This window comes from Limanda limanda, chromosome 2 (genome assembly GCF_963576545.1).
Source record: "Limanda limanda chromosome 2, fLimLim1.1, whole genome shotgun sequence".
NCBI lineage: Eukaryota > Metazoa > Chordata > Actinopteri > Pleuronectiformes > Pleuronectidae > Limanda > Limanda limanda.
This window is the reverse complement of record NC_083637.1, coordinates 28,216,365-28,243,903: the sequence shown is the minus strand read 5'-3', so window position 1 is coordinate 28,243,903 and position 27,539 is coordinate 28,216,365. Positions and strand designations below refer to the sequence as shown.

The window sequence follows — 27,539 nt, the reverse complement described above, 5'->3', positions numbered from 1 at the left end:
TCAGGTGCACACCTGCACACTCACACACACACACACACAGACAGACACTTGCGCTGCACACAATGCTTACATTTCTCTATTTTTCTGGACATTCAACTGGACCCTTTTCTTACAAACTGCTAATGAATTAAAAATGTAACAGGGTGTTTTCTTTTTGTGAATCACTGCAAGAATTCAAATAAATAATGTAGGTTCTTAGTGAATACACTTACTTTGATTACAATTTAGTGCAGTAATTATAGGCAAAATTTAAATCTTAAAGGAATAGTTCCCCTAAGCCGATAGGGGGATGGGTGAACTGTTCGAGTCCACAAAACACTACTGGAGTTTCAGGTGTAAACAGTGTAGTAGCCTGCTAGCATACAAATCCAATAGAACAGAAGATATTAGGGACTTATCTTTAGACGTAAAAAAACAACACAAACAAACATAACATGCCTCCATACTGCTCCTGTGGTATCATCCAAGGGTCCGGACACCACTATATTCATATTCGACTCGAAAAGATGTAATTACCACCGTGTTTTCTGCCCAAAAGTCCACCAGAAGTGGCTAAGCTACCGGACATAAGCATTTCTGATGCTCCCTGAATGCACCTCATGGGAAGGTATCAGTGGACATAAATGCTTTAAAATATGGTATATTGTTGTTATTTATTTATTTCGTTTTATAGTTTGGGTGATAGGCAGTATACAAAAAGAATGGATCGTCAGCTGGATTGAACAACCCTTCCCCTGTCAGCGCCATAATTCACGATTAGCCGAGAAACTGCTTGAGGTTAGTTTAAAGTACCCAGGCCTCCTTTATTTACACAGCTCCACAGCATGTTTACTTAATTTCATATGTGTGCAAAGTGGAGGTGGCAAAGTAAACACAGTTAAGTTAACTGTTCTACATGCAAATACACTGTATCCAGTACGTTCTCTTTGTAAGACTTGCTATCAGGAAACATAAACTGCTATCAGGAAACATAGACATAACCGCATGGGCCTAGTTTATATTACATACAGTCCAAAGTGTGGTTGAATTTAATGCCAAAGGATTCAGACACCAGGACAAATTTATTTTAAAAGACAATTCAGTGTATAGAACAGAACATAGGAAACTCAATGAGGCACCCGGCGACACAGATTCATTTGAAATCAGAAAGACGCGCACATCAGCGTGGGCGTCTCTGGCAATTGAAGATAAGATTAGAGCTGAGTATTTTACTGTATTACTGAAACTATTATTTAGGGTTAAATTATTGTCAGAGTTTTTTTTAATAATTTTTTTTATTTAAGTTAAATTTAAACTGTTAACAGTTTTCATTTCATCTTCCAATTGCCCTTAGCAATAAAAAACAAAAACTCAATGTATCCGTTTAGCACCGGTATCAGAAAAAGTCTAAAACCTTAGTCAGAGCTCATTGATGCACAGCCTGTTTTATCATTGATACACTAGGGTTAGGGTTAGGGTTAGGGTTAGGGTTAGGGTTAGGGTTAGGATCCATCTGCTTCACTATAGTGTTTTCGCGAAAGGCCTCGGTTCAAGCTGATTCTGTAACAGACTCATCTTCATGCTACAAAGAGGGTTCATGCATCGTTTGATCCCTGCATTGAGACAAAAGCCATGAAATGAGGTAATAACAGGAGACCTCCAGTCTCGTCATTATCTGTGCTTCACTGTGAGTAAATGACATCATTATCAAGGGCTATTGATTGTCTTCTGGCGGGGTGACAGCAGGTCAGCTAATAGATGGTGGTTATTCTAGCTGAGGCTACGTTTATGGACTGCACAGAGCTTCAGTCCAACACGTTAGCACTTCAGTGGAGATGGGCAGTAAACAAAATGACATGATTATCGAACACAACACTGACAGAATGGTTCCCATTTATGTAAAGATTTCTGAAGATATGAAGACATCTCTGGCCGCGTAACGGTATGATTCAGCCACTTCTGTCGCCTGAATGTGCACGCTGATAAAGACACATCTCCATTTATCATACAACAGACCATTTTAACACAACTCATGTTTCCTGCTGCATATTGCTGTTGTGGTAAACAGCAAATACAGAAAGACTTAGAGGTTTACTGTGTTAGATTTAGGTGAAAGGGATCTTGAAAATAAAATAATCCTAATGATGTTTTAACCAGTATGTTTCTAAACAATCTAAATTGATCGATTTGTTGTTTTCTTTATCCTAGAATGGGCCCTTTATATTTCAATACTATATTTACATCAGGAGCGGGTCCTCTCTATGGAAGCCGACATGTTTTTTCCAGTAGCCCCTATATATATCTTTATTAAAGTATGTTTTACCTTCTTTCTAGTCTAACTGCTCCACTATGTAAGAGAGTTATACTGAAATCTTAATTTTCTTATTCATTCTGTGTCATTTTACTCTTTCTCCTTTGCTCTCTGTATCCACTCCTCTTTCTTCAGCCCCCTCTCTTTAATTCAAACCTTCTTTTTTAAACTGATGTGGTTTATGTGGGCTAGTAGAACCCTGCTGCCAAGAGGTCGGGCCACTGCTGCAATGACTCCGACCCTGGCATTGTGTGTGTTTGACTCTCACTGACCTCTGGGCACAATGGCTCCACTCAGCCACCCAGCCTCAACCTTGACTATCAGCCAGTGAAGGGAGGGGTAGGAAAGAGTCAGTGAGGGAGGGGAGGGGTGGGGCAGTGGAATTGTGAGTATGACAGTATTGACAGCAGTTAAATTGCTTTATTTGTTTTATGTGAAAACTAGTTTTACAAAAATACTTTTTACAAAAGCATATATACTGTGTATTTACTGTGCATCCTCTGCTCTCCACCTGAGTAATGTCACAATTGCTACAAAACTGAAATACAGCACTTTGAGTGGATGCTCCTATACATCAGCTGGAAAGATTGGGATCATGAGCTAATTTTAAAGTAACGCTTGTGGGTCTTAACAAGAATGTGTGCAGACAGGTTTGAAGGAGGAGATTTGTGGTGAAGAGAAGGAAACAACAAACATCCTGCACCTCCTGTTCTCATTGTCTTTTATTTTCTCTTCTCACAAATTTGATTTGTTGCTCGGGTTTGTTTAAACTTGCATAATTAATGTTTAATATACCAGAATAATGTATAGAAAACACATCAGGACCCTATTATTTTGTTCTCATTAAGAATAGCTGAGAGGCCTATTATGGCAGGTGCAAAATTAAGATTCAGATTAAATCCATTCAAACAAGGCTGTGCACCAGAGGCTACATTCTATATATCTATCTATATATATATATAAATATATATATAATATACATGCAGTTTCGAGGTCCTGGCTCTGTTCATCCTGGCATTGTTTTGTTCAAAGGAAATAATAAAATAATAATTACATATTTTGTTTGAATAGTTTTTACATGGCTCAATGAGCCTTTACAGGATTACACTTTCTGAAAAGGTGGTAAACAAAACCGTACAGTAAAGTGTTTGCATGGTCATCAAGACAAGAAAAGAGCCAAATAAAGAGAGACCATTTACTATTCATCATAGCAAAGGATTCACATGTTAGAAAATTGTGCCATGAGACTGTGTTCATGCCCTTCAGGGTTCAGTAAAAAACCACGATGAAAGATGCTGGATTAGTGCACTAAGACACTGTTGACTGACCAGAGGGCTTCATCCGTGCTGGTACACAGAGGCACGTGATGAATGCAGACACACTCACTTGTGTGTTTACAGCCACTCATACAGTATGTGACACGTTCCACAGCGAGCTGGGTCATCAGAGGGTCAGCACTCTGCAACTATAATACAATATTTCCATTCTAACCTACTACTCAATTCCCTTTTCTGACGAAATACATTACATATAATAAGAAAACTTCCATAGGTATGATGAAAAACACTGGAGAATAAGCAGACTGTGTATGACCTTTCACATAAGGCCCGACACTCCCTCACAGATGAAGCCTCTGCTCATGCTGCGTTCACATCTGATGGGAGGGATGGAAGAGACATATTTTAACACTGAACAACAGACTTAACCCGATCAAAGCTGTCTGTGTTTTTTTTCCAGCTGTACTTGTGCCTTGAATGTTAACATGAACACTAACGACAAGTCAGAAACTAGTAATTAAGAAGCTAATGCAAGGGATTAAGGATAAAGGACTACTTGTCATTCATTCTACACAATAGCTTGTACTAAACTGAGCAGTAATTTGAGATGTCTGACACACATGAATAATCATGTTTGTGTTGTTGTTGGTAGGTGTAGAGTTACAGAACTATAATATTCATGTCTATGAAATGTTTGGGGCTGTCAGCAGAAACAAATGTACAGAACATTCCATGGACAAGTTGTTCCATTGTAGGAATTCTTGAAGACAGTGTCCTGGTTCATAGGTTTCACACAATGGTGTTTTTACTAGTTTACTAAATTCCAGCTGCTGCTGTTTCATGGTCCTAGCTGTGTTTATCCTGGCATTGTCAGTTCAAATGAAATAATACAATAATAATAATGTATTTAATCTGTATATTTTTACAATGCTCAATCAGCCTTTACACGATTACACTACAGGAAGCTGTAAAAAAAAAAAGAATAACCATAAATATGAAATACACATTGTAATCAAAATTTGAAAGAAAGGATACAACATCATAATCCAATGTTAAACGCATTTCTGAAAAGGTGATAAACATAAATGATTTATACAATAAACGTGTGTTAAGGATGTAGGACTGGGCAATAAAACTATATCAATAATTATTGCAATATAATTATAATCAATAGCAATATAATAAAAGTCCAATATATAATGACACATTGTGTTTGCATTGTGTAAGCACAGTGAGCAGATATGACACATAATTGATCGACCTCAGATTTGTACAATTTTATTAAAAACATTCTTTCCTCATATATAAAACCACATCTTTCCCTCAGGAGAAGAAAAATAACTAAAATAACGTGACATGTATTGTTTTAATCATTGATGTAGACTTAAAGGATCATTTTTATGCGAATAAATGTTTGGCCAAATAGACCAGCCCTGCTCTCATGCACAAAGGACACAATCCTGAGAAGAGCTCTCATCAGGCTAAATAGGAAAAACACTGATGGCTGACAGAAACAAAGCACGTTAAATATTCAACAATAGTTAAAAACTAAGATGATTCTAAAGTATCTATATAACTAGATTGGTTAGATATATAATATACCTAATCACATATACTACCATTACTGGCTATGCCATTATATTTATATTATAAATACTTTAAACATTCATACACCTCTCTGTTTATGCTAAACTCTTTTGTCATCAGGATTGTAAATGTTGTTATTGTATTGATGTGCTGTTTATTACACTTCTGTCTGTCCTGGAAGAAGGATCCCTCACATGTGGCTCTTTCTGAGGTCGCTATCTTCTTTTGGGTATTTTTTCCTCACTCTTGGTGAGGATTAAGGACAGAGCATGTCGCACATTGTTAATCACTATGAGGCAAATTGTAAATTGTGAATATGGGCTGTAGAAATAAAATCCGATTGATTTATTATTGCAACACACATTCTCACTTGCCTGTGAATCAATGTGGCCGTGTTCAGTTTTCACTGTGTGTTTCAGGAATGTATTATCTTTGAGCTGAATTATTTTGCTGGTCACATATACGGCATTAATCTCATAAGTATGTCTAATAAAATATAAATCATGCATGTGCTTATTGAATTACAATTAGTACATGTATTGGTGACCGATCCGACTGGCTGCTTTGTTTTTTTAATTAACCTGTAAGTTCAACTTTCACATCAAGTGGAGAGTGATTTGGCAACAAACAGGGTTTCTGTATGACACTAAGACACACACACACACACACACACACACACACACACACACACAGTGTGATTTGAGTCTTCTGCGCTCACATCCAAAGTCCATCAATTAAACATTAGATATTCTTCCCAACTGTTTTCCTGCCAAACACATTCTTCATCTTTTTAAACTGAGAAGCTGAAACCCTACCTAGTTAAAATACCAATGGAGAGAGAGAGAGAAGAGAGAGAGAGAGAGAGAGAGAGAGAGAGAGAGAGAGAGAGAGAAAAGAGAGAGACAGACAGGGGAATCAAAGCATGTATGGTGTGTGTGTGTGTGTGTGTGTGTGTGTGTGTGTGTGTGTGTGTGTGTGTGTGTGTGTGTGTACTGTATCAATGTGAGTATTTGAGAGAACACCTCAAGAACGAGAGGGAGCCAAGATGAAATATTTTTTCTCCTCTCTCTCATGAGGCACCCTGACAACACACACACTGGGCTGGTTTCCCAGCAACAGAATGTGAGCTGGGGTCTTGGACCCTGATGGAGCCAAACACGACTTCCAGCAGAGGAAATTCAATGGAAGCCTTAAATAAAAACTCTCAGATCCAGTCAATAATCACTACTGGATAAAAAAGTAGGGGTATGGGGGGTTGGGGTGTGGTGGGGGCATTGATTACCTTTATTTTCGCTACTGCCCAGTGGACAAAGGCAGTAAAGTGAAAATCAAGAAAACAGCCCAGGCAACAGCATGGCAGTGTGAAGAAAGACAGTGGTGCTTATGTCCCCTCTCAGCCCTCCCTGCTCTCCCCTCTCTCTCAGTAGGATCCATGTTTTTCTCAGCAGGACACTCCCTCCTCCAATCCACATTCTTCCCTCTCTGCCTCCCCCCTGTGGTAGCTAGAGCTCATGGCTTTTTGCAACATCAAAAAAATAATCAGTGAGCGTGAAGAGCTACTGATGAGAAGAAGAATTCTTTCTTTTTTAGATATAATAAGACTAATCAGTTCAATCATGTAGGTACACTACAATATGTGTAATACGTACTTCTAATTCCAACACGCTCTTGCAAATAAGTTATAATTCCTATGACAAAATTGTGAACAACTTAAATAAATTATCCTTACATAATCAATAAATTGCCTCATATACAGGCACCCTAGCACCTTTTATTGTATGCACAATACGAGAAGCACCTGTTAGTGCCTTCTTTTTAAACATTTATGAAATTATTGACAATCTATAAACTCTATAAATTCACCTTCTGTCAACTGTAGATTCTATATGTGTTTTCTGGATCTCGTAATGAAGTTTGGCGCAGGTCTACCGTATGAAAAAGTGCTGTAACCTGCTGTATGTCTAAAAAAATATTCCTGTAAGCAATGGAAATAGACTGTCCTGTGATACTTGAACATTTTAAAGCCTACATTCATGTTCAGAAGAGCACATAAAATAATAACAATAATAAAATTATACTAATAGCAATATGAATGATAATGATAATAATGGAAATAAAACTCACAATAACAATAAACAATAATAATTGTTATTATTATTGTTGTTGATTTTGGTTGTTATTATTATTTGGTCATGCACCTGATTGCTAAAGAAAGTCTCACATTGTGAATGCAGTGAAGACATTTTAAGAGTACAGAAACATAATCATTAATAATTTGAAGAGACAAACACTTTGGAAGCTTTATTTATTTAAATTTACCAAATGGATCATACGCAGTATCCAGCCGTTTTCAACTAACCACACTATTGTTAAAAAACCACAGTGAAGCTTGAAAGCTGGTTCAGCATCTTCCTTAACATGTGACATAGCTACACACATCCTGCATCAGTTCAAATATGTCTCATGAGTTGTGGATCTGTAACCAGTGATTTCTACAAACCAGTTCATTGAACCTCAGGTCAGCTGTCAGCTCCTCATTTAACAGAAAAATCCTTCAAGCTGATGCTGCTGCTGTTCTGAAACATTCCTGACCCGTACAGCTTCAAGCAATGCATGCTGGGAAGCCTGCTAATATGCTGAGTTGAACAAACTCACAGCAGACGACTCGTTGATTAATTCAGTGAATCTAAACATTACCACATACTTAAAACAAGCTGGAAAAACCAGACGGTGTTGCATTAAATTTATGATTGTCAAACTTGAATGAACATAAACCATTACATCTCACCACATTCATATTAAGTGGATACTGAGCCACATTGGAAACAAAACAATATTCACAGAAATCCATGAAGATGTTCTGACATGTTTTGTAAAAGTTGACGGTTAAGTCAAAAGACTGAACATTCATGGATGTGTGGCAGCATCATGAAGAAGAAGAAGGATGGGACATCCAGAGTGAAGAGAGGAGTTACAGTGACATATTTCATTGGCCCAGCGTACATGATACAGAACAACCGATATGATGACCTCAATAATCACCACTGTATATGAATCATTTTTCACCGTTTAAGAATCCGGTTTCGTACTAATGAACAAAAAATTTAAGTAAAATTACAACAGGCAGAAGCAGTGTGATTAAACACTTGGAATAGTAACAGATCCCTCACAGCAGGAAATGATCTACAACATTTTGTAGAGAAGCTACATATTCAAGTCACTTTAGTCTGTTTCCATCTGTTTGTGGTGAAAACCTCACACCTGTGTTTACAACAAGCCTCAAAAAGGAGGCGGCACATTACACATATTAAAGAAAATGTTTAGTTAATAATGAATACAGGCATATTCATGTCTTTATCTCATTATCAGAGTCCATTTTTTGCAGTTACTCATAAGTATCACAGATACATTCTCATGTTTACAAAAATATCACTTGTAAAGTACTTCTATCGAATCAATACATTCTTAATACTCTACAATCGTAATAAAAAGCCCTTTTAAAAATAATATTTTCTATTGTTTCTTTATATTTCTCTTTCACCACAGATCAGGCTCCACCCAGACGATCTTCCTCTGCTCCTCCCAGATGACGGTGCGCAGGCTGGTCAGCAGGGACGTCTGGTCACACCACGAGTCTGATGCCACGCTGTGATACAGACAAGGCAGCTTGTCCAGCAGCGGTTCCTCGCTCCTTGAGCACGCCAGGAGCTGCTCCTCCGACTGGCCATGGCGCTGCAGCTTTGACCTGGAGGTGATGGAGGCAAGACAAGGTTCATTTGTGGTCTAATTTGCATTTGATTTTGACTATGAAAAGGCACTGAACGTCAGGTCCTTCAGAATTTGAAAGAACCGATTTTGCTCTAGAAATAGTTTAAATAGTCAAATAACAGAAGAGAAGAGGCTGTTCTACCAGTTTTTATTAGCATTGAAAGCAGCAGAAATAGAGCAGAGCACATTGCATTCACCAGAGGACATGTTTAGTCTTTTTTCTCTTCAGTCTTTTTCTGGTCTAATGATGTTTTTTAATCCAAGGTGGCCACAAGAAATCTGGTGTCTGACTTTATAAACATTAAAGAGCATTTATTCTGTATCTGTAGTGACCTACATGTTAAAAGTAACCAACTCACCACCAAAGAAGAGCATCTATTGTTCTTATAGCCTCTTTTGTTTTTATCATGGCTATTTACTTACATAGTTTATTTCCTTGCTGGTTTGTAGCATCAGACAAAGCCATAAACTGAATAACACAGCGGCTGTGATCAAATTTTGCGATCGATGTTATACTAAGAGAGCAAAACACATTTTTACTACAGAAATAAATAAGAGATTAAATATGGAGGCATCGAGTGACAAAAGAGATCATGAAAATGATTGTAAACCACATGTAAATGTTTGTATCATTTGATCTGTACTTCCCCTTTTCACAGAATCGGATATTTACCTTGTGTCTATTTTTGGACTTATCACTGGAATGTTGATTTAATAACACAGTTTGCCAGCTGTTGTCAGTGAGGTCATCAGTTCAACAGTACTCATTACTGTACATGAGTTCTAATGGTGATGATCTCAATGTGATTTCGGTCACTAGCTGAGTGTTTATAAGAGGAAGAAGAAAGATGAGTTCACCTCAGTTTACGTGCACTCCGTGCAGACTGGCCGATGTAGATGATGATAGGGAAGATATCGGCCCGGTGCAGCCGCCGCACACAGTCCAGGCCCAGGGGCAGCACACAGTGAATCCCCTGTAGGATGAAGATTGAGCACGATTTAAGGGCAGTGCTTTGAAGTGAAACTTATTTTAATGCATCATGCAAGTTCAAAAATACTAAAAGTCTTTTTACTTTTGCAAACCTGCATAGTAGAACGTGGTTCGGAAATGGCAGCACATTAAAGCTGTATATAAAAGGACATAGAAATAATCTACAAACAGCTGCCAGTTGTAGCTATAGTGTTATCACTGCTTTTATCACATCATGTAAGTCATTAAAACTAAACTTACCTTGATCAAACATCAGTGTGATAAGAACTACTCAAAATGAAAAACTTTATTTGATGTGTACTCTTTTTAATTTATAACAAACTATACTGCAGTCAGCCACCAGGGGGCAATTGAGACACTTTGGCTTTACTTTTGGGGAACTGCCATGTCATCCATCTTTATTTACACTCTATAATATAAATCAAGTCATTGGATCAAACAGGGATTACAATTCATCCTGTGGGGACCATGAATGTCTGCACAATAATTGTTAAGATAGTTCAATTTGGACCCAAGTGACAGACCAACCAACGCTGTAATCTTAAAGTACTGAAAGTGTGCAAATATAATGTTTGGTTTTGTTCTGACCTTCTTCATGACTTTCTCAACACTCTGCAGGGTGTAGCAGTTGTGCTGTCCCTGCTCACACTCCTCCAGGATCTCAGACCTCTGCAGCCGGGCTGCGTGCTCACAGGAGTTCAACTTCTCTGCAGAGCAGGAAGTGACAGGCGACGCAGTGGAGATAGAAACAGGCAGGAGGGATTAAAAATCACACATGTCATATAATGACAGTAAAGTCATATAAGAAGAATTTTGTATAATGTCATCATTTTTCTTTTAATCTCTACATGACGATAATATTTTTAACTTTTCAGTTGTTGTTTTCTCTTTTATAATTTTTTTGTTACATTACCTCAAAGATGCAGAATTTCTTCTGCATATCCTGTGTTTTGGTTCTTGTAACTATTCTTGAAATTGTCCTTTTTTGTTGTTATAATCAAATTATCCCACAAAGACCATTACACTTTTATTTTAACTTTCTCATTGCAGGGAACACTGGTGAGCTTAGTTACAGCCTTTTATTACTATTTATTCACCCATTTTATTTCCTTCGGGGTTTACAGAGACATAAAAACCCATAAAATATTTAACACTGTACAATATGAGACTGGCTGTTTAAAGAGCGAGCCGACCAACTTCCATTACATCATGAAATTAGAGGAGGAATTAAACAAACTGTCACCAATAAAACTTGTGATCTGTGAAGTCAAACAGTGTTATCTGTCCGTTCAGTAAACTGTATCGCCCTTCTGTATCTAGTAGTCAGTTTTCAATGGCAAATGCTGCACCTGTGAATGAATGAATGCACATTTCACACCACAGTGTTTCATACCAGGTTCACAGAGCTGAAAGCCCTTCCACCCTGCCAGCTTCTTGTCCAGGATGCGTCCCAGGACGGTGGGCAGCAGCAGGACGGGTCTGCAGACGGGTGGGTAGTGGGGGGTGACCAGGGTGTAGGGCATGAGGGATACAGAACTTTTGGGTCTAGATGCATCAGCTACAGGAGAAAGTATGCACACTGTAAGCAAGTGTAAACAGCTCAAAACAAATGCACTTTTCTGATGCTTGTGTGTTACTAAAGGATGTCATACCTGAGCTGTCATCCTCCACACTGACCCACAGTGGGTTCCTGCCCTGACGCCCGGTGCTCACAATCCTCACTTCTTTCTCTTTATTCTGGGCCACCACACGCCCCTGCTCCAGGGGGGAAATATCCCAAGGATAATGTTGGATTACAGATTTTTGTGAACAGGATCGCTTGTGTTTGGTGAAAGTAGATTCTTCTTACCTTGAGAGATTTCTTTGTTTGAAAACTCATTTCCTCAATAGCTCGAATCAGAAGTCTTTGTGCTCTGTGAAATCAAAAAAATCTGTTTCAGAAACTGAGCAGTGATTTCACCTCATTTTTTATGTAGGTGACTTCAATGGACTTGAATTTCGCCCCCATTCCCATGTGTCTACAGTATATTCCTCATCAGTGAACCACACCTGTAATAGTTGGGTACAGTTCCACTCTGGAGGTCCAGTAGCTGGCAGGGGTGAACTTGGCTGGCCTGCCATGCGTCCTCAGTGTCAGCGGGTCGCGTGTTGGTCACATGCAGAATGTTGTCGCAGGACACAGCCAGGGTTGTGTTGGGGCCAGCGGGCAGAGACATGTTGACGCGGACATAGAAGGAGTCTCCTGATGATATCTCACTGTTGTGCAGCTGCTGCAGCAGGGCCTCATATTCTGAACAACAGACAGAGGACACTTAATGACAACCTACACAGAAACATTATAGTGACTTTGTAGCTTGAACTGTACATTGTGTACATGTGATGTAATCTGTTGCTTGTTGAATCAAGCAGCAGGCAAATGTTACCAGCCCCTTTTGATAATAAAGCAAAATATGGCACCAATTAAAAAAAAGGGAAATGTAATTGGGTTTTAAACCCAAGGCTTAGCAAACACAAATGTTATTTCCATTCTTTGAGATGTTAAGTACTGTATTTTGGGGGTTTATATCTTTAATACCCGGCTTTCACTCATCAAATGACCACATCAAGTCATCAAGTTTCTGCCTGGGAAGAAGCTGCATGACTTCATCCTCCATTCATATTTTGTTTGTGTTTGCTTCTTTTATTTAGTTTTATTCAATGTGCTTGTCATGGATGTATTTCATTGACATGTGATCTTTTGTTAGGTCAATGTGTGACTGGATTTGAAGTAATTTTAACATCTATCGCAATTTAATCGTACATGCACACATTGGTGATCAACAGTGATGCCGGTAACGCGTTAGTAAGGCGTCACTCTAATCTGACCACTTTTTTCAGTAACGAGTAATCTAACGCGTTACTATTTCCAAACCAGTAATCAGATTGAAGTTACTTGTCCAAGTCACTGTGCGTTACTATTTTGTCATTAATAGTAAAATATATATTTGATTGAGAGATCGTCAGGTGTGCCGTGGGAAATTATTATCGCGGCTGGGGGAGCAGTCGTCCCGGCGCTCTCCTCTCCACGCAGCCGGGGGCTCGGTGTGCGGCCCGCCTCGACATATTTTGGGATGGGAGATTCTCGTCCGCGGCGCCTCACGGCGTCTCTGGTGCGGGGCTTTCTTTCTCTTGGGACCGAGGGGTGGTGTCGGTCGCAGGTGCGGAAGGCGGGCCGTCCGAGGGGACCGGGTACGGCGGCGGCGACTCTGGCTCTTCTCGCGGATCACCTCAGCTACGGCGCCCGCTGGGGGAACCCTCCCATCGCGCGGCCCCCCCCAGGCGGTGCGCCTCGGCTGGCGCCTAGCAGCTGACTGAGAACTGGTGCAGACCACTCGCCCCACTCCACTGTTTCACTCATTACATGCGATAACTACATAAGATTAGACCAAAGTTATGGTCACCACATGTAGTATCAGTGGTGTTATACACTTGGTTTTTTTTGTAAAACCACTCCTTGCTTCTCTAATGCTGTGAACAACAGGTACAATGTTCATAAAACATGTTGAAAATAATTTAAAAGTTACATTTATAAACAATGTAGATCATAAATAGTAAGTTTTGCCATTACAGTGTTAACAGTTAAATATGTCAGGTCAAGAAAGACTGTCTTTATTTTATTTTAGAAAAACAAGTATTTTTTCAGGAAATAGTTTTTAAGTTCAACTTAAAATGTCAGGAGATACATTGTACTGTTAAAAATGCACTTCTAATAAAATGAGTGTTGGCAAAACCGGTTGTCCTTTTTAAGTTGAGGCGACGGGGGTGTTGTTGGCAGCTTCTGAATGTAACTAATAAAGTAACTTGTAATCTAACTTAGTTACTTTTAAAATCCAGTAACTTGTAATCTTACTAAGTTACTTTTAAAATCAAGTAATCTGTAAAGTAACTAAGTTACTGTGGCAACACTGGTGATCAATAACCTTGGGTGGAAATTCTCAAAGAACAACAAAGGACACCAGAATGTGTGACTGGTATTTTGATATTTGTGATTTATTTTGAGCCAATTCAATGGAAAAAATAAAACCTAGTGGACTCACTAATTCCGAACACGGCTCAGGTCTATAAATGAACCAACTACAGTGTCAATGATTTGAAATTTTGAGTGGCCAGCTGTGGCAGAGGATAAGGTAGAGCAGGTTGGCCAGTAATCAGAGCATTGATATATATTCCTGTACAAAAGTGCTTATGATGAGTATCTAAATGTGACATCAGTTGCTAGCAGCTAATCATCAGTGTTTTTATGAAAAAGAGTTCTGTGAATTAAGCCCTTCCATTCTGCATATTAAAGACACGGAATCTCAGATTGTCGCTTCAGTGTGTCCCACACACTATGTGTGAATGGACCATGTATCCGGACTAGTAAGTCTAATTGTTAATCAGTTAGTAAGTTTGAAACCATTGGATGTATTCTTTGAAACCCAAACGTCAGAGGAGGTTGGTAAATACAGTATGTGCCCCCTCTCAGAGAGTTTTTCAGTCATGCTAATTTGTCAGAACTGAGATAATTTACTGTGCTGCTGTGAACTCCTCACTGTGTTGTTGTTCAGACTTGATTTTTGGATAAGGTCAGGTATATATTCAAGCTAATCTTCATTCATTAATTTAAACTTCACAATCACTTTTGTAACAAATGCCAGGCTCTTACACAACCAAGAGAATAACCAACACATAATCTTTGTTTTTCCTGCTCTGTTTTGTCTCCTAGATCATTGTTCATCTATGGAATGTGGAGTCCAACAGGCTTGTGTACTTTAAATAATGCTGTAGATCAGCTAAGACAGTGACACCCACACAGTAACCGCAGGTTGGGTTAACCAATAAGTTACCTCATGTGGCAGCTGGTTATCTGTCAAATCTAAAAATAAAAAAGCTGCTTCATGATGGCCTTTATTACACTTTTGTTAATATGGTGGTATAGGATTTTTTCAACATTTTCATTAATTTGTCAAAGAATATCTCAAGGATCGTGATGAAAAAATCAGACATGTTTAGAGGACTGATATTTATAAGCGTGTTAAGTTTGGTGCAGATGTGAATAGTTTTACAATTATCTATATTTTGGCTTGAGGAGTGGAGAAATGCAGGAAGTAACATATTCACTACAACCAAACAAAATGGTTCGTGATGAGACAAAGCACAGGAAGTGTTTTATGTAAATGCTGTTGGACGTACCATCTTGCCTGGGGCGCAGGGAGAGGTGGCAGAGGCCTGTCACCTGGCCAAGAGCCCACATAGCTTCTTCTAAAGTGGAGTCCTCCAGCACCATCTTCAGAGCCTTCTGGTTCTGCTCGTACTTCACCTGGAGAGAAAGAGTACGATGAGAAAAACACCATTGCAACAGCGATTTTAAAAAATCACACACACACTGCACCTACCTCCACTATCTGTGCCCCTGGGCTGATGCCAACTGTGTGAGCAGTGCTCCCTTCTGTCACCTGGTGTACAAACACTCCTGTCTTATTCCCCCCCACAACCACCAGCTGGCTGAGCATTGCCTCCCCCTGGAAGGAGATGCTGACAACTCGGCCACTGATGCGGATAGCTTTCGGACGGGTGCGCATCAGGAAGGGAGGGACTGAAGTCTGTGAAAGGCTGGTGAGCAGTGAGAGAAGATGAGGAAAAGGATATATGTGCCAGGTGAACGTTTAGATTTTTGGCATCATAGGAAAGGAAAAACAATATGTCCAAAAGTACAGCTGTACCCAGAGCTGAAGTGGTAGAACAATGATACATTTATAGTAGTGATGGCTCAGGATGGACAATTTTGATGTTACTGGGGGAGGGATCCCTCACTTGGGGCTCTCTCGGAGGTTTCTATGTTTTTTTTACTAAAATAAAATGTATTTAAAAGTTAAAAAAAATATGTTGTTGGTAGTTTTTCTTCACTCTAGTTGATGGCCAAGGACAGAGGATGTCCCACCATGTTAAGTCCTGTTCAGCAAATTGCTATTTGTGAATATGGGCTATACAAATAAAATTTGCTTGATTGATTCATCTGAAACAAAACAAATCCTAATGGGTTAGTTCTCAGAATATCTACGCACTACTATACTCAGTTTTTGAGTCCACAAAAAACGTTTGGGGTCTCAGGGTTACACTTTGTCGCAGCCAAATCCAATACAATTGAAGTAAATGGTGAGAGATTCTTTAAAAACGTAAAAAGAACAAAACATAACGTAATGCCTCCATACTGCTCCTGTAGTTTCAAGTGTCAAGGGGGCCCCGGTATTCACATTTGACTTGACACAGCATTATTTTTTAGCCTAAATGTCTGCCACCCGAAGTAGCGACGCTACCGTGCGTACCTTCGGGGGCAAGAGCTTGTGTACTCGTGAACTCGGCTCCAGAGGAGGATATCAGAGGACATTTAGGCTACGGTGTAAATTATGCTGTTGATGAATGTCAGGGATTACCTACATTTGACACCACACAAGCAATATGGATGCATTTCATGTTTACCAGTTATTTCAATTGTATTGGATTTGGCTGCAACACTGTTTACCCCTTAAAAAGTGTTTTGAGGACTCATACACTTCACCCACCCCTCGCCTCGGCCTAGCATTGAGTAGATAATGAGATAATTTTTATTTTTCTTGTGAATAATCCCTTTAAGGTGCTGTAGCTCAACTTAATATTGATGGTTTCTTTCACATCAGATGAGCTGTGTGAACATTAGTGGCATGAATTTAGGGATGTCATTTAGTTCGTTGGCCGATTTGCACTGATTTGCTCCGGAGTGAAATATTAGCTGGATTACCATGACATTTGTACTGTTATTCATGGGAATGTTTGTACTTTCAAGTTAGTCTACAAATCTTCTTTATCTTTACTACCCTCTTCTTAAATATTTTATCTCCTTAAGGATATGCAGTGCCGTATCCCACACGAAAAATGTTACTATGAAACTCATTATTTGTAACAATGTTGGTCCAGTGGATCTCCTCACCCGTCAGACTTGGAGCCATTAGAGGAGCACAGCCTGGGTGGCGGCATGTCTTCCATCCCCACTAAACAAAAGAGAGGCTGTTAAATGTTTTGGCAGGGTGGTTTCCCCGTAAATTATCTGCCAGAGTTAATGTGTCACTGTATGTAGCCCTGGCCGAGGTCCAACATTGAACAATGGCGAATGAAAGAGCTGCCAGACAACAGGGACAGTAAACAACGAGTTTAGATGTTTTCCATACATACTGTTGGGGAGGAAAATGAAGTCGTCCAATAAAGAATCGGATTCCATTGTTTCAAAACTACAAGAGAAAAAAAGACAATGGAAACATGAAAGCGTCAGTGTTTTCTCTGTCTCTGTCACACACTAGAAATGTGAAATCAGTTAGTTTAGCTCCTCAACAGACTCCATCAGCAAATTCCTGTTCTACAATTTACTCTTGATCACACTCATTTGTGTCTCTCTTGGAATCATGTGAGTTGTTGTGTAGATCCTCTCATTGCTGTAAATCTATAATCCACCTGAAACTAGTCATGTCATGTTACAGCGACACAAAGGAATGCAGAAGAGTGATCCTTCCTGATGCCTTCCTGTAAAATGCTGCCAACAGACAAACACACACACACACACACACACACACACACACACACACCTGTTGTCTGCATGTAGTATTTCATCTCTTTTGCGGAGGGAATCTGAACTGGGTGGCTCTGCGGTTCGGGATCGGACACTACTTGCTGCAGGATCTTCACTCTTGACATCAAATACACGTACAAACAAAAAGACAATCAGCATCATAACAAAAATAACAAGCTTTTAATAAACAATCAATTAAATGATATAGAATGTAAGGCAGGGTCTCATTTGGAATGTCACTCCTCAACACCCAATAATATCAGATACGATGGAGATGAGTGGTTGAACACGGATGATTTTGGTTTCTCCTTTTCAGTCCACTGTTAGTTGTATTTTTTATTAGAATACCAGCCTCTCGTTTTCAGTTATTAGTGCTACTCTGTTTTGCACCCATAATGTTGTTGAATTAAATTATTAAAAAAAAAAAAAATTGTGCCGCATTGTTGGTGTTTGTATATCTTGTTAGACCAAAAAACAACAAATTTTGAGAAAAAAATATGAACAAATAAAGATATAGATATTTAATATGCTTTTGTTTTCAGCAAGCCATACCAAACTTAATTCGCAAATGTTTGTTTTGAGAAACAGCTACTGACCAGCTCAATTTACCATTGAGCTGGTCAGATTTACTCTACTGGAATCAGAGGCTGGTCCGTGCTGGTTCTGTCTGATGGTTACCTTCTATGTGCTGGGCTATTTCTTGGCCCCACTCCTTCCTTGTACACTGACTAAACAAACAAGTTACAAGCTGTTAATTAGTGAGCTGTAGACGGATGTAGATGGATCTTTGGACAGAGCCAGGTGAGCTGTTTCCCCCATTCCAAGTCACTTGTACACTTAATTAACTTACTGCAGTTAGCTTCATATTCACAATACAAGTATAGGAGTTGCGTTGATTTTCTCACAGGCCGAGGTATAAAAAGTTTATCTAAAATGGATGAAGTGAAAATTTATGTTTGGATCAGGAGATTTCTAATCAAAGAAAAAGTAAAGAATATCCTTCTCAAGATCTGACCAGCCCTGTTAAAGTGATTGTAGCTGACCTCATACTTACACAAACGTCTGACTGGCAGGAACTCAGTGACATGGGATTGATTGCGTCCATGCGGCAAAGTCTCCGTCTGTTTGAGTTTGGGCATTCCTCAAAGCTGGACCCCGGGCTCGCCCAGTCGTCATCCGCCTCCTACGACACAATCATAGGCAACTGTATTAGCATTCTCATTAATTGTGCCAAGGAGGTTATGTTTCATTCAGTTTTGGTGCAAATTCAGATCAGGGGGTGGATTCAGCAATTTGTTATAACTCCTAAACATTGCGAGATAGGGTGTGGATTCCCCAAAGAATAATTCATGGATCTTGATGGAAATAATCTGACACGTTTAGGGAACTGATATTTATGTGTGTGTAATCTGGTCTAGCTTGAATTTGAAGGGACAGGTTGGTCTTGACGGGGTACAGTATGTGCTCTACAAAGTGACATTGTAGTTTCTATGTGTGTTGTGTTTATGTGTGTGCTGATATATGTGTGTGTGAGAAATGACCTCAGAGCTCTGCTGCTGCTCCCTGGCGCTGCGTTTGTCCTGCAGGCTGAAGGTCTTCTCCCGGAGCTCCACCAGCTGGCACCTCAGGGTGTCCTTCTCAGCCAGGATGCGGGCGATCATGGCCTGGGCCTCGTCTCTGGACTGGTACGCCTAGAGACAAGGGAAGATTCATAACAACTTCACAACATCAGCTACAAAGGAATGATATATGAGTCATATGTCGCTCGATGTTTATGCATCATTCAATGATGTGATTATGAGACTTTAAAGCAAAATTAATGTGTAAGGAAAAGTGATATAGTACTAACTCACTTCATTCTTAATAAAATATTTATCTTAATTATTTAAACCAACAAGATGAATATATTGGACAATTGGTAGATCAAGTGTTGTGGAAGGGATTTTCTGGAGAAGAATTTTCTGCTAGGTTTACTTTGTGAAATTATAAATGTCTGTATTTACTGTATATAGCTCTGTTCTTGTCATAATATTTCAAGAATAAAAATCATACTTTATGAGGGGGGGGGGGTATCAGAAGATAAGACTGTTTCAATGTGTCAGACTGCTGTGTTAAAATAAGGAATGTGGAGCATCTTATTAAGTTGTACTATAAGTTTCCCAAATAGCGAAATATCGTTTGGCTCATTAGCACCAGATTATCATAGGTACCAGGACTTTGAAAAAGATTGTGTAAGAAACTGTGACTATACAGAAGATATAAGATGGGAATACAGTTGTGCTTGGCGCGGATCGCTCCATTATTTGGATTTCCCTGAATTAGCCACGCAGCATGCTAAGATAAAACAGGGAACACAGAACACATGCAAAACTCCCCAGTGGGCGTAGCAGGCTGTGGTGGAGGCAAGTTATTTGACTGTAATACTGTACATCGTACAGTTCCAATGTAGTCAAAGAGAATCTAAATAGGAAAATACTGACTGTAAAACTCTGTAAATGTTTAACAAAGACGGGAGAGTTTGAGTGAAGGAACTGTTATCTGTCTTTTACCTGGTCTCTCTCGGCCTGCAGCTCCCTCAACTGATTGTGGATCATGGTGGTCTTCTGCTGGTGCATGTTACAGTCCAGGGTTAACTGCTGCACCTGAAGGCTCAGACCCTCCTTCTGGTCCATGAGCTGAACACAAATAAACCCATTGTTTGTCGAGCTACACAAAGAAAAAAAACCTGCTCTTACAATTAGATTCCGACTTTGGCACGCCATTGTGCTGCGTCGCAGTGGAGTAGTCAGTATGGCACACCCTTGAATTTGCATTGCCATTTAACATCCACTGGCAGACCAACACAACTCACCCCTTGTTTGTCCATGTGCAGCTGTTCATTCTCCTCTCTGTAGCACCTGAGCTGCTCTGCAAGCTCCACCTGGCTGTCGATGGCCTCAGCCAGGTCCTGGGCCAGGATGTCCTGATGAGCCTGACATTGACAGAGCAGACAAAGACACGAGGAGTGAGTGAAAACTGTCACTAAATTAGCTAATTTAACACAGAATGATGAAGTGATGGCACTCACTGGGTCCAGTTGTTCTGCTTTCATCAGCTGGCAGCGCAGCTTCTGAACCTCCTCCTGCAGTTGTGGTGTTTTGGCAAAAGAGGTACGTCTGAGCGAGCACTGCTTCTGCAACTTACTCTCCAGCTGGAGTCTCTGCAGCTCCGTTTGCAGCTGGTACACCTGCCACACAAGACAATTATTTATCGTGGGATTGTTAAAATATGATGCCCTGTCTCCTCAGTCATCAGTTTTTATAGAAGCACTTATTTTTTTAACATTAGACAATGCAACTCAGGTACAATACATACATGAACATGATAGGCATAGAAGACAAATGATCAAACCTCATAAAGTATTTTTTTCTTTTTTAAATGTGCCTCTGTCATATAGAATGTACTGAATAATCAAAACTTAAGGAATGGGCAATTAAGCAAAATCAATAATTATCACAATATAATTTCATCAATAGTAATATAAGAAAGTTTTTGTCATTTATAATCACAACCTTCACACAGGAGAATAAATAAGTCTGTAAACTCTGAGGAAAATGTATATAAAATTAACTAAACAAAGAAATAATAATGTGACATTTATTGTGATAATTATCGATATTGACGGATATATGATGATATATTTCTTGACATATTGTATCTCCCAGCTACTAACACAATCCTTTTCACCTCTCTGATGCCTAAACTGCTCTATCTTGACACTATTGAGACACATATTTAAAGCTTGCTCAGTTCAGCAGTTTAGTGTAACATTTCCATAATTTTGGGAAACTTGTGAAAAACAGGTCTGTTTACAAGTCTTGGGGAAGGGAGTACTACATGTCAAAAAAATAAGATTAGATAGATCAGATGAATGTCCTCAAGTGATTCTATGGAATCTGTGGAATTTGAAAGAAGTGAGTTTACCCAGGCTACAGCACAACAAACTGTTTCAACCTCTCTGCTGAAATGTATGGTAGTAGACAGTGGCCAGGGAAGTACTCAACATTTAACTAAAGTAAAAGTATAAATAGACAAAAAATGTACTCAAATAAAAATAAAAGTACCACATAACTTATACTTGAGTTAAAGTTAGTACTTTGAAATCCACTCTAAAAAGTAAAGGAAGTAGGTGGCCTCTTCTGAATCTATTTCAGGTGCTTATTTACCAGTGATGCTGCTGCAGCTTGCTCTCATTGAAGGAGGCAAAGTCTAATGTTACCTGCCTGCTCTGATTTGATCAGGGAAACAATTGAATTACCTAATACTTATTGATTCCATTTAAAACATAATAGAAACTATGTGAACATGTAACGTAAGGTTTTGTAAAAACTGGATTAGAAAGTACAGATTTTTGCTGATATATGTAGTGTAATAAAATTGAAAAGTACGAGAAAATAAATCTAGAGAGTAGAGATACATGGAAAATGTGTTCTTTGTTACATACTTTCACTCGTGGCCAAGCTGCATTGTGGGTAGTGTAGGGGGCAGAGTGCAAAGGAAGCTTTTGTGATAGGGTCTATTTTAACCTAAATCATGTCTACACTTAACCAGTAATATTGTTGCCAAAACCAAACTGAAAAAGATGCTAGTCAGGCTTTCTGGCAAGAAGTCCTCACTGTAGCACCCCTTTTTTTATTAAACAGGCTTTCTGCTAAAAATAAATTGTCTCCAAGATTTCTCATGTGATGTCACTTGAGCTGTTTTCTCAGACAAAGTGCAGTCTCAGCCATAAAAGACATTATACAACTGTTTTCAGAGTCTGTATTCACAGTGCCTCCCGAGGTGGGACATGCAAATGCTCAGATTTCAGTTCTTTAAAACTGACCTTTAGAGGACTTTCCCCGGAGATTACAGCTTTGTGTTTTAAGGGAGGAGAAACTCAATCTAAGTTCTGGTTTTCTAAGCTCAGAAACATTACTGAGCATCACTGACCTGCAGGTTGAGGTCATGGAGACGCTTGGTCACAGCCGATTTCTCCTCGATGGCTGCTGTGTAGCGCACGTACAAGTCACACTTCTCATCCTTCAACTTGGTGACCTCGCATTGCAGAGAGCACAAATGCCTACGCATGCGTTCACTATCAGCCTGAATGCATCTGGATTTCTCCTCCTGCTCAGTAACCTGCCTAATCTCTGACTCCAGGGAGGTGCAGCGAGTGGTCATTCTGCCGACCTCACGACGAGCCTCCTGGAGCTCCTTCTGCATCCCTGTCACTGCTCTCACCAGGTACTCCGTCAACTCGGAGTACTTTATCAGACCTGAAAGGAGAACGCTGTAGGTCAGTGGTTGAAATGACAGACAATTAAACAAAGATCACAGATAATCCTTTAAAAAGTCAGACGACTTCAAACCACTGACCGCTGAATCTTGAGGGCTCAGTGCTGGGTTTGCGTCCAGTGACTTGGGTGTACAGGGTGGGATAGTGGATCATCAAGCTCTCCAGTAAGGCCACAGCACCATTCCTCCCCTGAGTCCTCAGCAGATCAAGCATGTAGCCTGTTGACAGTAGACATTGATTATATCTCTTGCTCCAACAGAATCAATCTAATCTCACGAAGGTCATCAAGATATGAATCAAACCAATTTAAATTGTTCTGAGAGAAAACAAGCCAATAAGAGTTCTATCAGAGTATTTTGTGAGTAAAGCTGGCAAATACACTTTCAAAGTGTCAGGTGGCACAACATGCAGGTTTTACTAATAAAAATTAGCTTTTAGTACTACAGTTATGCAGGGATTTCAGCTGTCTCTAGGCAATACTCTCAACAGTCAGTGTAAACAATTCAGGCACAGTAAAAAGGGACAAAACAGAATCCATTTGTCGACTACACACTGACTACAATACAAAACCTTCTATAATATCAGAACAGCAACAGGTCAAGTCACAAATCTCACTGGTTCTCATGCAGCGGTTAGTGAGGTTGTGGCAGGAGACGATCTCGTCCTCGTCCATCTCCGTGAGCACCCTGGCCTGCCTCAGGTACGGGATCAAGATGCATGGCCGTACCCCTAATGAGATCCGGTGGCGGTTGTCATTTATCAGTTCCCATAGTTCCTCCTCACCCATCTTCTTCAGGTCTGGACCCTCACATGGAACACACTCCCCTGCCATCCTGAGTGTGAGGATAAATGTTTAAAGGTCTGAGCGTTGTCTGCCCTCTGAAGCCTGAGCAGACGGAGCAAGCAGACTTCCACAGCTGCATAGACACTGTTCACATACTCGCTCCTGGAAGTAAATATTACCGGATGAAGCAGAAAAGCATTATAAAAGGATCAGCTACTTTCCCCACCCCATGGGTGTTTTTGTCAAAGCAATGCTTGTGTGTGTGGGCGTGAAGGACAAACCTGTAAGACAGGCCCTCTGTGAGGTAAGCATAAATACCCGCTGGTGTAAACAGAGCTGAAATGCAGTCTCTCATGCACATTTACATATCAGATGCACACACGCACATTAGTCAAGTGAGCCACACATATGTCTCCTGAATTTGCTTTAAGCAGCTGATTCAATATCGGATCCCATCATAAACCTCTGCCTCGCTTTATTAGTGAACGAAGCCAAATCTGTTTGTTGACAGGAGTCAAGGTGCAGCCTGAGTCATAAGAGAACAAGGCCTCTCGTAGCACAGAAGCAGACTGACTGCATGTTGGCTTCAATCATTTCTAATCACAGAAGCGCAAACACACATACCACAGTGAGAGCAGCAAACAGTGATGCGTGAAGTTCAAAGTCCTCTGTTTAAGAAGGAAATAAGGTTGGAGGTGTAGCTGACGTAGTGCAAGGTCAGATGTTTCCTCTTGCTGTTACCTAACTTACCACCATCATGTGTGAAATTACTGTTTACTGTACTGTACATAGTTTATGCAAACAAGGGGAAGCACACAAATGTAAATGATATACTGACATAAGGACTTTAGAGCATGTAGGAAACGTAGTGATCCCACAAGTTCCAGGAAAAATGTTAAATGAAAGAGATTGTTTGATACGATACATTTTTACTGTATTAAAGAAAACAAGAGATTTTAAGTGTCATTTTTGTTTTTATGTTAATATCTTATGTTTAATTGAGGACATGGTTTACAATCATATAGGAAGTTGAGATTAAAGGGTGCAGAGGTGCATGTAAGTTGCAAATTAAATTAACAGAGTTCATCAAGACAACTGCTCAGCACTACAGACCATGTTCTGCCAAATTAATATCAGCATCAAGGAGGATAAGCAAATATGACTATGTCACCTCCTCTCTAAAGTGCTGCTGTGTAAGGCTGATGTTGCAGTGATCTTTTATTGCAAGGCGTCAAGGTGCAGTCTGTGTCATATGCAGCTAACCCCTTTTGTTAAATCACAAAAACGTGAGTCTTGATCCCTTGACAATGATCCCGGTAATATAGGTTTTTATCCAGTGTTTATCAAGTTATGTAAAATATTTGTTGTATTTTTTTTTATTTTATTACATTTAAAGCAATTGCCAATTATAGCATGATAAAAAGTTCAAGTCTATATACTTTTTTTAGTAATAGCTACACTACCCTCATACTGATACTTATTGAGTGCAAGGGCAGGGTTTTGATGTAAAGTAATACACAATCTGAACATAATTCAATAATTCATGCTCTCAAACTGAAATACCACGCTATTTAAAGATAGGAAAGAAGCTCCATACCAGCTAACAACACACTCCTTTTATTAGTGCACATGCCTTGACACATACCTCAGCAAATTCCATCTCTAAAAAAATCTGTAGGGCTTTCCTCTAACACACTAAATTAAGTCTTTGTGGAAGTATGCTGTAGCCAAAAGCAGCCATTACAAAATAATGTTTTAGTGTTAATCATTTCCACTCAGTACTAGTCTGGTGTGCTGTTTGTCGTGCCAAGCTTGTGCACGCCTACTACCAGTTCTGGTAACAGTCCTACTCTACACAGGGCCTCTGGGTGCTCTGGAAAGTACAGGATGGTGCTCTTCTAGAACACACAACCTCTTTGAGCCGGTTGCACAACATTCTTTGAGAGAGTGTTCACGTCCCTGTTGCGTACAGCAGATGATGTGCTGCCCTCAAGCAAGGCCTGAGGCTGCTGTGGTAATCAGCTGTATTCAATGCAGGACGTATTGAACAAGTAACATGTTAATAACAGTACTTTAACTAACAGAAATGTCATTATGATCCAGTGTAACTGCCTTTGTCAGCCTGGACTGGTGTAATCTGATTATTTCAATAGCAGATTATGAAGAGGAATGTCTGCCCATAGTAAATGTGCAGGTACTGATACACCACCACACAGGTGAATGGCACTAAATTAAGCATATCACCGATTAGTTTCCCAATCATTAAACATAATAATATTGCCAAATCTAAACAGCAACAGCTTTTGTCAGTGTACGATACTTTATATGCATTTACAGACGTTCAGTCGATCCAATTTAACAAAGCACAATACCAAAAATGTGAGATTATTTTCCGTTTTTTTTTTAAATTTTGCTGTAGCTGCCACACCACCATCCACCATATAATTCAATGTTTGCAGATTCTATTTCTGTTGGGCATTGCACTGTGGGACACTTGTGTAAATAAGAGTTATTTAAAAAACGGTAGCTGCAGCACACAATCATACACTTAGACATTAACTGTGGCAGAACTGGTTTCATGTATTATGCAAAATGTAAATAGCGTGACCTGCAAACTGCCTTCAAACTTGTGTCTTACTGTCTCTTAGAATATTTTAAAGCTCCATCATCTCTCGTGTTTTACAACTCGGGTGACAGTTTTTCTTCATTCCTTTTTCTCTTAGTTCCTTGCATTGTAAAATTGTGCTCTGCTTTGTTGATTGTCTCTTGATGTCAGTTCTCTTTGGGAAAATAAATCTTATTCTCAATGAGACTCCACATTTCAATAAACATTGAAATAACAAATAACAATAGCAATCAGGACTCATGCTGTATGAACAACACTGATCAAATTGTTTCAAGTCATAAATTAACCTAGGAATAAGAACATGAAAAAGCTATCAAATATGTCAATTTCAATTAACCAATGACCAAATGAAGGTGGATGAGGTCAACATATAATAGTATTGTCATCAGGACTACGGCCATACAGCGGCTTCTTCTTGCTTCTTCCTGCAGGCTGCGGAGGCTCAACATGGATGCCAGGATTCTCTGCAATTTCTACAGGTGCACCATAGAGAGAATCCTGACTGGCTGCATCACCGCCTGGTACGGCAGCTGCACCGCCCTGAACCGTAAGGCTTTACAGAGGGTGGTGAAGTCTGCACAGCACATCATCAGGACGGAGCTACCATCCATTGAGGACCTCTACGCCCAGCAGTACTGGAAGAAGAGCAACCGGATTATTAAAGACCCCTTTCACCCCAGCCATAAACTGTTTTGCCTGCTGCCATCTGGCCAACAGTACCGCAGCATCTGGGCCCGCACCACCAGGCTCAGACAGTTTCATCCCCCAGGCCATAAGACTTTTAAACTCCTCCAATCTGCAATAGCTCCACTTAACCAGCACCTTAGCATATTTACACTATTGTTTTTTTTTCTTTAGGTGTATATATACTGTATGAATTTAGATATACTGTATATATTTTATTTTCTATTTAAAATTTTTGATATTCTATTTTATATTATTTGATTCAATATTTTTTTGCTTTTAATATTCTTAGCATTGCTATAAGAGCCCCTGACCCAAGCATTTCATTGCCACTGACTGCTTAATGTATTTGTTGTGCATTTGACAATAAACTCTTGGATCTTGAATCTTGAATCTACTGAACCATTTAAATGATCAATTAAGGACATAGTTTTTGTCACTGAAAATCAGTTAGTTTACGACCTGGATACTGGATTGAATAAGCCAACAGAGAAGGATTTAGTTTTTTCTGATCTAGTTTCCATTGAGACTTTATTTGATTACATTGTACTGAACACAATTCATAATTTATCTCATCTTTCTCTCTCGACCCAACCT

The 27,539-nt window shown here is 39.6% G+C and overlaps 1 protein-coding gene across 1 annotated transcript; it reads right to left on the bottom strand.

Moving 5' to 3' along the window:
- Nucleotides 1–8,565: 8,565 nt before the first annotated feature.
- Nucleotides 8,566–23,747, bottom strand: card14 (caspase recruitment domain family, member 14). Its single transcript, XM_061092172.1, has 20 exons — nucleotides 23,464–23,747; nucleotides 22,929–23,066; nucleotides 22,503–22,828; nucleotides 20,599–20,757; nucleotides 20,383–20,502; nucleotides 20,081–20,206; nucleotides 19,073–19,222; nucleotides 18,586–18,714; nucleotides 17,548–17,648; nucleotides 17,141–17,196; nucleotides 16,899–16,959; nucleotides 15,328–15,544; nucleotides 15,125–15,251; nucleotides 11,963–12,203; nucleotides 11,763–11,826; nucleotides 11,566–11,668; nucleotides 11,307–11,471; nucleotides 10,502–10,620; nucleotides 9,781–9,896; nucleotides 8,566–8,899 (listed from the first exon to the last, which is right to left on the bottom strand). The coding sequence occupies exons 1-20, from the start codon at nucleotides 23,678–23,680 to the stop codon at nucleotides 8,692–8,694; spliced, it is 2,943 nt and encodes a 980-aa protein (XP_060948155.1). The 5' UTR covers nucleotides 23,681–23,747; the 3' UTR covers nucleotides 8,566–8,691.
- Nucleotides 23,748–27,539: the final 3,792 nt, after the last annotated feature.

Excerpts from the sequence above, each read along its gene's own strand:
- card14 (XM_061092172.1), bottom strand. The coding sequence starts at position 23,680 with ATGGCAGGGGAGTGTGTTCCATGTGAGGGTCCAGACCTGAAGAAGATG. Across the intron at positions 19,223-20,080 it reads TGCAGGCCGAGAGAGACCAG|GCGTACCAGTCCAGAGACGA; the intron begins GTAAAAGACAGA and ends CCTTGTCTCTAG. Across the intron at positions 12,204-15,124 it reads CCTGCGCCCCAGGCAAGATG|AATATGAGGCCCTGCTGCAG; the intron begins GTACGTCCAACA and ends TCTGTTGTTCAG.